The 10,862-nt window shown below is 44.5% G+C and overlaps 1 protein-coding gene across 1 annotated transcript in view; it reads right to left on the reverse strand.

Moving 5' to 3' along the window:
• LOC105989176 (chromosome unknown open reading frame, human C11orf80) overlaps positions 1–9,950 on the reverse strand; it is a 53,688-nt gene extending 43,738 nt beyond the window's left edge. The window contains exons 1-3 of the mRNA XM_013021030.1: positions 9,921–9,950; positions 7,529–7,667; positions 2,747–2,797 (exon numbers count right to left, since the gene is read on the reverse strand). Of these exons, the coding sequence (XP_012876484.1) occupies positions 2,747–2,797; positions 7,529–7,667; positions 9,921–9,950 (220 nt within the window). The remainder of the gene's footprint in view (positions 1–2,746; positions 2,798–7,528; positions 7,668–9,920) is intronic.
• Between the last annotated feature and the right edge of the window lie 912 nt (positions 9,951–10,862).

Here is a 10,862-nt window from a genome sequence, read left to right on the forward strand (position 1 = left end):
CCTGAACTCTGGGCCTGGGCACTGTCCCTCAGCTCTTCAGCTCAAGGCTAGCACTCTACCACTTGAGCCACAGCACCACTTCCAGCTTTTTTCTTATGTTATGTGGTGCTGAGGAATTGAACCCAGGGCCTTGTTGCATGCAAGGCAAGCGCTCTACCACTGAGCCACCTTCCCAGCCCCACAATTACTGTTTCTAAATGTCTAAGTATAAGAAGCCAGGTGCTGGTGACTCATGCCTTTAATCCTATCTATTTGGAGGCTGAGATTCAGAGGAATGAGGTTCCTTGTCCACCAGGGCAGAAAAGTCTGCAAGAGTCCATTAGTAGGGAAGGAAGTTGAACAGAGTTGTGCATGCTTCTTATCCCAGCATTATAAGAAGCCTAATGTAGGGGAACTGCATCTCAGCACGTGCCACAGCTGTAAGCAATAGTCTATCCTAAAGTAAGTAGCAGAGAAACAGAGCTGGAAGTGTGGCTCAGCAGTAGAGTGTCAGTCTGGCAAATGTGAAACTGGGAGTTCAAATTCCAGTACCACACACTAGGAGCTGGTAGCTCACACCTATAATCCTAGCTACCTAAGAAACAGATCTAATGATTAGGGGTCAAAGCCAGCCCAGGTAGGAAAGTCACTGAGACTCTTATCTCCAATTAACCACCCACAAGCCAGAATTGGAGGTGTAGCTCAATTTGTAGAGCACCAGCCTTGAGCAGACAAAGCTACAGGGCAGTGCCAAGGCCCCAGTAGTGTGCACACATGTACACACACACACACACACACACACACACTGTGCATTTCTTAAGCACTTATTTTATAACATATACCTTTCTTTCTTTTTCTCTTTTTTTGGTCAGTCATGGGGCTTGAACTCTGGGCCTGGGTGTTTTCCCTGCGGGTGCTTTCCCTGTGCTCTTCAGCTCAAGGCGAGCACACTACCGCTTGAGCCACAGCACCACTTCTGGTTTTCTAGTGGTTTATTGGAGCTAAGAGTCTCACAGAGTTTCCTGCCAAGGCTGGCTTTGAACCATGATCCTCAGATCTCAGCCTCCTGAGTAGCTAGGATTATAAGCGTGAGCCACTGGCACCCAGCTTTTTGGCAGTACTAGGGTTGGAACTCAGGGCCTCACATTTACGAGGCAGACATTGTACCACTTCAGCCACACCTTCTGAATCTTTTGCTTTAGTTATTTTTCAGATAGTGTTTTGTGTTCATGGCACTAGCCTAGACCACAATCTTTCTACCTATGGCCTCTCAGTAGGAATTGTTGATATAAGCCACCACACTGAGTTTATTTGGTGAGATAGAGTCTCATTAACTTTTTTTTTTGGGGGGGGGTCAGTTGTGGGGCCTGAACTCAGCCTGGGCACTGTCCCTCAGCTCTTCAGTTCAAGATTAGCGCTCTACCACTTGAGCCACAGAGCCCACTACCAGCTTTTTCTGTTTATGTGGTGCTGAGGAATCGAACCCAGGGCCTCATGCATGCTAGGCAAGCACTCTACCACTGAGCCACCTTCCCAGCCCCCTCATTAACTTTTTACTCTCTATCTGAGTATCTAGGACTACAGGCATGTGCCACCACATATGATCAAAGAAGAAACTCTTAAAGCCAAAGTCAACAACAGCTCTTAACCCATACCGATGCTGGCATACAATATGAAAACTAATATTAATACTAGCTAAATCATTCAGAGTAAAAGTATCTTCATATTTTCCTTTTTTGAGTGCTTGGAAACAAATACTTTTGAAAAACTTTTGAAAACTGGGTACTGATGGCTCATATTTGGTTCACTCATGGGGTAGACACCACTGGCTCACACCTGTAATCCTAGCTACTCAGGGGGCTGAGATCTGAGGATCATGGGTTCAAAGCCAGCCCAGGCAGGAAAAGTCCATGAGACACTTTTTTTTTCAGTTGTGGGTCTTGAACTCTGGGCCTGGGCACTATGCCTGAGCAGTTCAGCTCAAGGCAAATGCTCTACCACTTGAGCCACGGCACCACTTCCAGTTTTCTGGTGGTTAATTGGAGATAAGAGTCTTACGGACTTTCTTGCCTGGGCTAGCTTTGAATCATAATACTGAGATCTCAGCCTCCTGAGTAGCTAGGATTACAGGTGTGAGCCATCAGTGCCTGCCCCGTGAGACTTTTATCTCTAATGAACCACTAGAAAGTACCCAAGTCCTGAGTTCAAGTCCCATGACTGACAAAAAAAGGGAAAAAAAAGTCTCAAGAAACTTTTGTCTGAGGTTGTAGATACTAGGTTCAGAAAAACTAAGTTACCTTGCCCATTGTGTTGTTGTTGTTTTTGTTGGTGCCTGGGTGCTGTCCCTCAGCTCTTCAGCTCAAGGCGAGCACTCTACCAAGCCACACTGCCACTTCCGGTTTTCTGGTGGTTTACTGGACATAAGAGTCTCATGGACCTTTCTGCCCCGGCTGGCTTTGAACCACATTCCTCAGATCTCAGCCTCCAGAGTTGCTAGGATTATAGGCATGAGCCACAGATGCCTGGCTTCTATACAATTTTGTCGATTTTCTTTCAATAGAGATGCCAAATAAAATGAAGGTAAAGTATTACATGAGACATAATTATACTTAAAATAATTGCTTATCTGAAATTCAAATTTAAGTTAGCATCCTGTATTTTTATTTACTAAACCAAGGAACTCAATTTTTAGTGTAGGTTTGTTTCAACACTAAATTTCATTGCCAGGAAAAGATTTCATATCATCAAAAGTTGGGTAATTCTTTACCTTTTAGGAACTTCTTAAGGCCCAAACCATAAATGTTTCCTGAAGATCCAACTGTAAGAAATAGGATACAAAGGGACTATCACAAATGAAACAATTACATGTGTTTTATCTTTTTAAAAATCAAATGGAAGTCTAAAAACTTTGCTCTTAGACACAGAACATTAGAAAGAGACAATACCAATGAGTACATTTTTTAAAAAAAATGAAAGCAGCTGGGCACTGATAGCTCATACCTATGATCCTAGCTACTCAGGAGGATGAGATCTGTTGATCATGGTTCAAAGCCAGCCTGGACAGGAAAGGCTGTAAGGCTCTTCTTTTTTTTGGGGGGGGGGTCCGGTCGTGGGCCTGAACTCTGTGCCTGGGCGCTGTCCCTCAGCTCTTCAGCTCAAGGCTAGCGCTCTACCACTTGAGCCACAGCACCACTTCTGCCTTTTTTTTTTCTGCTTATGTGCTTGGGAACAAGCACATAAGGAATCGAACCCAGGGCCTCATGCATGCAAGGCAAGCACTCTACCACTGAGCCACCTTCCCAGCCCTGAAAGGCTCTTATCTCCAATAAACTACTCAAAAAAGCCAGAAGTGGCACTGTGGCTCAAGTGGTAGAGCACTTGCGTTGAGCAAAAGAAGATCAGTGATCGTGCCCAGGCCCAGAGTTCAAGCAAAATAGAAAAGAAAAGAAAGAAAGAAAACACCAAAGTACTATGAGGTATAATGACTATTTGAAGGCACGAGTCCTTCATGAAAATGACCAAATGACAAGTCTTTTTCACTTACATTCAACACTTACCTATACTCTATACCAGAACTATCCTTTTGGATATTACTATGTTTCATAGAAAAAGATTAAGAAGACTGAAAGTTGCAACTAGGAATCAGAGTAGATGTTTATAATGCCTATTTTAGTATGATTCAATTAAAGTTTTAGCCCTTCTAACAATTTACTATTATTAAAAATGTTTTTGTTACTTTTGGCTTAGCATTGGTGGCTCATGTCTGTAATACTAGCTACTCAAGAGGCTGATATCTGAGGATTGCAATTTCAAACCAGTCCAGGCAGGAAAGTCTAATCTACAAGTAACCACCAAAAGGCCAGAAGTAGAGCTGTGGCTAAAGTGGTAGAGTGCTAGCCTTCAACAAAAAAGCTCAGAGACAGTGCCTAGGCCCTAATTTCAAGCCCCAGGACCTGCACACACACACATTAAAAAAGTTTTATATTTTTTAAGCTTACATTAGTGATACAGAGAATTTCATTGTTCTGTTTTCACATATGATTACAAAATGTTTCAATCAATCTCATTCCTTCTATTACTCTCCCTTCTCCAGCTCTTGCAAAAAAATATTGGCTTATATTAATTATATAAATGTGGACTTCACTGTTACACATTTTCATATGAATTTATTCTTAAATAGTTGATATTTTACTAGGCAATCAGGTAAGAATTATTTGTACCTGAAGCTCCAGATCTGAAATTGCAACATTTAGAAAAATAAGTGGGCAGAGTAAAGAAGGATGCAGGTCTTTAGAAGTGTAAAGAAGATCAAAATCAATGGAAATTATCTGTGCAACTTGGGAGGAGGTTGTGGGGAAGGGAAAGTAGGAGAAAAATGAAGGAAGGGGTAACAAGTTTGACAAGAAATGTACTTATTACCTTATATAACTAACCCCTCTGTATATCATATTGACAATGAAAAACCATTAAAATAAATACATAAGTATATAAGAAGATCAGAACCTCCTTGAGGCTCTTTTTTCCCCCCAAATAGAACATGCCTTTCCCCACAGGGATGTACCCTATCGTTAAGATCTGAGTCATGTCTTAGGATCCAATGGCAAATGTGTCTCTCCTTCCAAAAAATGTATATTTGCATGCAGGGAAAAAAGTTGACAATCACTGGACTAGAGTGAGTGCCACCACTGTTCTTTAAATATATGCCATCTGGAAATGCAAATAAAAACTACATTGAGGACAGGCTAGCATGGTGACTCAGCCTGTATTCTTAGCTACATGTGAGAGCTCAGGTAGGATTTCAGCTTGAGGCCAACCCAGGGAAAAAGTTAATGGGAGCCTATCTCAGTCATAAGCTTGATGTCCTAAGCTGTGATGGCATGTCTATGATCCTAGCTACATGGAAGTACCATATGTTCCAGTTATATCACTTCTGGGTATATACTTGAAGGAATCTAAGTCAGCATACCACAGACATGCCAGTACATCAATGATTTATTGCAGCACTATTTATAATACTAAATTATGGACTCAGTCAAGGTGTCCATCAATAGATGAATGGATAAAGGTGTGGTATATATACATAATCGTATTTAGTCATAAAGAAGAACAAATTGCTTGGCACCAGTGGCTCATGCCTATAATCCTAGCTAATCAGGAGGCTGAGATCTGAGGATCAAGGTTTGAAGCTAGCCCAGAAAGAAAAGTCCCCGTGAGATTCTTTTTTTTTGGGGTGGGGGGAAGGGGTCGGGTCGTGGGGCCTGAACTCTGGGCTTGGGCGCTGTCTCTCAGTTCTTCAGCTCAAGGCTAGCGCTCTACCACTTGAGCCACAGCACCACTTTGGCTTTTTTCTTTTTGCTTATGTGGTGCTGAGGAATCGAACCCAGGGCCTCATGCATGCAAGGCAAGTGCTCTACCACTGAGCCACCTTCCCAGCCCCATCCCTGTGATATTCTTAACTCAAATTGACCACTCAAAAACCAGAAATGGAGCTGAGGCTCAAAGTAGTAGAGTGCTAGCCTTGAGCAGAGAAGCTCAGGGACAATGTCCTGGTCATCAGTTCAAGCCCCACAACCAACAATAACAACAAAAAAGAACAAATTAGCCGGGCACTGGTGCTCATGCCTGTAATCCTATCTACTCAGGAGGCTGAGATCTGGAGGATCGTGGTTCAAAGCCAGCCCAAGCAGGAAAGTCCGTGAGACTCTTATCTCCAATAAAACCACTAGAAAACCAGAAGTGGTGCTGTGGCTCAAGTGGTAGAGCGCTCGCCTTGAGCTGAAGAGCTGAGGGACAGCGCTCAGGCCCAGAGTTCAAGCCCCATGACCGACAAAATAAACAAACAAAAAAAAGAACAAATTTAACAGGGCACTGGTGGCTGAGATCTGAGGACTGTGGTTCAAAGCCATCCCAAGCAGGAAAGACTGTGAAACTCTTATCTCCAATTAACCACCAGAAAACCAGAAGTATAGCTGTGGCTCAAAGTGGTAGAGTGCTAGCCTTGAGCACAAAAAGCTCAGGGACAATACCTAGGCTCTGAGTTCAAGCCCCACAACTGAGAGAAAGAGAGAAAGAGAGTGGGAGGAGAATAGATGAAGTACTATTTGGGAAGAGAAAGGGGACCAATGCAAAGGGGTAGGCAGAGACAAGAGAGTACAATGGGGGAGGAATATAATGAAAACATATATATATATATATAAAGTATATATGTATATGTGAAATATAATGATAAAACTAATTAAAAAGTACCAAAAAAAAGAAAATTAGTTGTTCCAGAGCCACTCAATGCATTAGTTTTCTCTTGAGAGAATAGAGAAAAATGATGAAAGAAAAGACTAAGAACCAGCCAGTCACTGGTGGCTTACAGTTGTAACACTTGCTACTCAGGAGGCTGAGACCGAGGTTCAAAGACATTCCCAGCAGAAAAGTCCTTCAGATTCCATATCCAATTACTTAGCAAAATGCCAGACTAGAGGTATGGTTCAAATAATAGAGCACCAGTCATGAGTAAACAAGCTAGGTGAGAACATGAGGCCCTGGATTCTAGCCCTGGTGCACACGTGCATGCGTGAGCACACACACACACACACACACACACAGAGTAAAAAGGTTTATTAAAGTATGCACCATTCATCTTTTCTTTCCCCTTTTGCAATTGCCAGCATCTGGACATGAAAGAAAAAAACAGAGAAAGCAGTAAATTTCATGGTGAGAGAGCAGATTATAATTGTGAGCAAAAGTTGTTTATGAGCAATTTTAGTTGAAGCCAGTAAATAATCTCATGGTAATCCTTCCACACTTAGTTTCCAGAGTAGCTGAGGTGAAACAGGAACACCAGTGTGCCTAGCTACTGGTTGAGATTGGGGGGGGGGGCGGTGTCTCACAAACACTTTGCCCAAGCTGGCCTTGAACTGAAATCTTCCCAGTCTCTACTAACCAAGTCATTTTGGGTTGTTTTGGTTTTGGTTTAGGCAGTACTGGTGGGGTTTTTTTTTGGTTGGTCGTGGGGCTTGAACTCTGGGCTTGGGCGCTGTCCTTGCACTCTTCAGCTCAAGGTGAGTGCTCTACCACTTGAGCCACAGCACCACTTCCGGTTTTCTAGTGATTTATTGGAGATCAGAGTCTCATGGACTTTCCTGCCCGGGCTGGCTTTGAACCTCGATCCTCAGATCTCAACTTCTGAGTAGCTAGGATTACAGACATGAGACACTGGTACCCGGCCTAGTACTGGTGTTTTAACTCAGGATTTTGCACTCATATGGTTTACTTCTGGTTCTCTACCACTTGAGTCATATCTCCAGTCATATCTCTTACTTTGAAGACAAGAATTTCATAAGGTTTTCTGCCCAAGTTGTCTTTGAATCATGATCTTCTGGATCTCAGGCTCCTGAATTGCTAGTATTATAAGCATGTGCCACTAGTGTCTACCCAGCTTATTTTGTTTTTTTAACTCTCTGATAAATGTGATGATTAATTGAAATTTCTATATTAACTATGACATAAATCATGACAACACAACAATAGAAAATCAATAATTTCTTCCTCTACTTACTAGTTGTTACACAATGAAGAGAATTTGCCTGGTGCTTAGAATTTAATGCTTCTATGGAAATCACTAGCTGCCCTTCTAGCAATGTTCCCTTTGATACTCCAGTTTCACACTTCCAGTGTATTATTAAGTATCTCAAAATCTGAAAAGAATACAATGAAACCACAATCACTTTTAAAAATTATGTTAAGAATAATTTGTATGACACAGTTAAATCCGTAACCTTAATACAAAATACTGTATTCCTCCTTATAAAATGCCAGATTTATATTTATTCAGGGCATAGCATTGTGTCTCCCCCCCAAAAAAAATAGCTAGAGGAGTGACAGAAGGGAGGAGTCAGTGAAATTCAACATGATGCCCTACAAGGCAGGAAACAGATAGTAAACTGCTGTATTCAGAGAGAAGTTCAGCTAAAAAGAAAAACTAAGGAAAAATTCAGTGGTACTTTGTTTTTTTTGTTTTCTGCTCCAAACATCAACTCAAAGACTATAAAATGACCTATGGCTATAAATCATCTTTATTTTTCAGTGAATCAACACTTTTGGATTTTTGTTTTTGCGCTTGAACTCAGGACACTCTCTCTTAAGCTTTTTCACACTCTACCACTTGAGCCACAGCTCCACTTCCAAACAGAGGAAGTATTATTTAAGAGTGTCAGAGGCAAAAGTTTAGGTTTGTATTCCTGATGTACCAAATTCTAGCCTGTGACCTTGGGCTACTTTCTCAACCCTTTCTGGAGTCCCTCCGATTCATTATAAAGATAAGAATAAACCTATCACATATGTTGATACTGAAAATAGAGAAATATGTGTAAAATGATTAACAGTGCCTGGCATACAGTAACTACTAAGTAGATATTTGCTATTATTTATCACAAGTTCATCTGCAAGACTATCCACTGTATTTTAAACTGAATAGGACCCCAAAATGTCTGAATAAAACATTGTCTTTTCTGCTTATATTTGAGTTCCTGGGGTTATCTGGCTGTTTGAAACAAGGTCTCACTATGTAGCTCAGACTGGCCTAGAATTGAAGATTCATCTTTAAAAAAAAAATACTACCTTTATTATTTTTTTCTGGGGGGGGGGTCCGGTCGTGGGGCCTGAACTCTGGGCCTAGGCACTGTCCCTCAGCTCAGCTGAACGCTAGCACTCTACCACTTGAGCCACAGCACCACTTCTGGCTTTTTTCTTTTTGCTTATGTGGTGCTGAGGAATCAAACCCAGGGCCTCATGCATACAAGGCAAGCGCTCTACCACTGAGCCACCTTCCCAGCCCAGGAGTATCTTGCTTTAGCTTCTTACATGTTAAAAATACAGATATGCACCATTGTACCTAGCTGAAACATTCAATCTTGATGACATAATTAAAACACAATATATTTTAAGAAGATTCACTTCCACAAGGAGAATTATCACCTCCTTCCCCTTTTCCTTTTCTTTCCTGTGTGTCTGTTGTGGCACTTGAATTCCCTGAGCCTTTTTGTGCTCAAGGCTAGCGCTCTGCCACTTTTTCACAGCACCACTTCTGGTTTTTGAGTGGTTAACTGGAAATAAAGAGTCTTACGGGGACTTTTCTGCCTGGGCTGGCTTTGAACCGTGATCCTTAGATCTTAGCCTCCTGAGTAGCTAGGATTACAAGAATGAGCCACCAGCCCTTGGCCCTTTCCTTTTTTCTTAAAGGCAGGGAGATCTAACTAAGAGAACTTGGGTACTAAGATCCTAACTTGCACTACAGTTCATAAGGGCAGTTTCTGGACATTTCTACAGTGTATTGCTTTCTTTGACACCTCCTTCTATTCAGTCTCTCCCAACGTACCTTTAAACATGAGAACAGATGGGGAAAAGAACACTGGCCAGACTCAGCACCCTGGGTTCCATGCCCTCTAATGTCGAATTTTTGGCAGGAACCAAGAAGACAGGAGGCCCAAGACCCTCTAAGGTATCACCTCTACTTCACCTGCCCAGGGTCCCTTCCAAGGCCACGAGCTGCCAGTGTTTTAGATGGGCGTGAAGCATGGGGCGGAACCATAGCCAGTTTTTCAATGCCAGATTCCCTCACAGATTCCCGAGCCTCGATGAACTCGAGTGGGAAATGGGGGATGGTCTCTTCCCCACGCAAGGGTGAACCTCCCCATCCTCCCAGAGGCCCCACCACCACCCCGTGAGACTGCCCAGGGCTTCCAGGCCCCCGGGTCTCCCCACACCCCTACGAAGAAGTGACAGCGTTCACGAATTCGCCGTGCGTTCCCGAACCTTCTTCCTCCACTTCCGGCAGCCCCGCCCCCACCCGCCCCCATGCCCCCCCCTCTACCCAAACTTCGAGGTCCCCTCACAGAGCCCGTCTCCTTAGAAAGTGCCTTTCTCTAATTTTTCTTCCTTCCTGGCATCACCTCGCAGACGGCCAAAGCCGTCCCCTCCATTCCGCAAGAGAAGCAACAGCCCCACTCAGTGAGAGGCCCCAGCGGGCGGCCTCCGCCTCGCCTCAGGGGCTTCGACTCCGACAGGCGCCCAAGGCCGGCCGCGCGAGCCCTTCCCGCCCTTCCCGCCCCGCCCATACAGCGGTGCCACGCCCACTATAGCCACGCCCCTAGCCCACCACGCCCGCTCTGGCTCCGCCCCGCTCCTGTCCGGCCTCTCTGGCACCGCCCCGCTCCAGCCCCGCCCCGCTCTGGCCCCGCCCATGCGTGACGCACCTGCGCGCTGGGCGCCCTCCCACCCATCACCACCCTTGATCCGAGAGCTGTGGCTGGCAGTGGGCGGCTGGCTGGCTGGGTGGATGGGCGGGGCGGCCGGCTGGAGCCCGCGGGCGGCGGCTGGAGCGGGAGGTGAGCGGGAAGGCGGCCAGCAAGGGACTCCTCCCGACGACACTTTCCCACGGTTCCGCGAGACGCGGCGCTCGGCCTTGTGCAAAGCGCTTAGCTAGAGTTCCCAACTCCGGCGAAGAAACGTACCCATGCCAGTTAAAACGGAATTTCAGAGAACCGGTTTTTTCCTCATGAAGTATTTGAGACAAATAATGAGAAAATTATTCGTTAACCTGAAATGTATTTATTCTATTTTAATTTTTGTCGGTCTTGGGGCCTGAACTCTGGGCCTGGGCACTGTCCCTCAGCTCTTCAGCTCAAGGTTAGCCCTCTACCACTTGAGCCACAACACCATTTCTGGCTTTTTTCTTTTCTTTTTTTTTTTGCTGGTCATGGACCTGAACTCTGGGCCTGGGCGCTGTCCCTCAGCTCTTCAGCTCAAGGTGAGCGCTCTACCGCTTGAGCCACAGCGCCACTTCGGTTTTCTGGTGGTTCATTGGAGATAGGAGTCTCACGGACTTTGCTGCC

Source organism: Dipodomys ordii, unplaced genomic scaffold, assembly GCF_000151885.1.
Source record: "Dipodomys ordii isolate 6190 unplaced genomic scaffold, Dord_2.0 Scaffold54, whole genome shotgun sequence".
NCBI lineage: Eukaryota > Metazoa > Chordata > Mammalia > Rodentia > Heteromyidae > Dipodomys > Dipodomys ordii.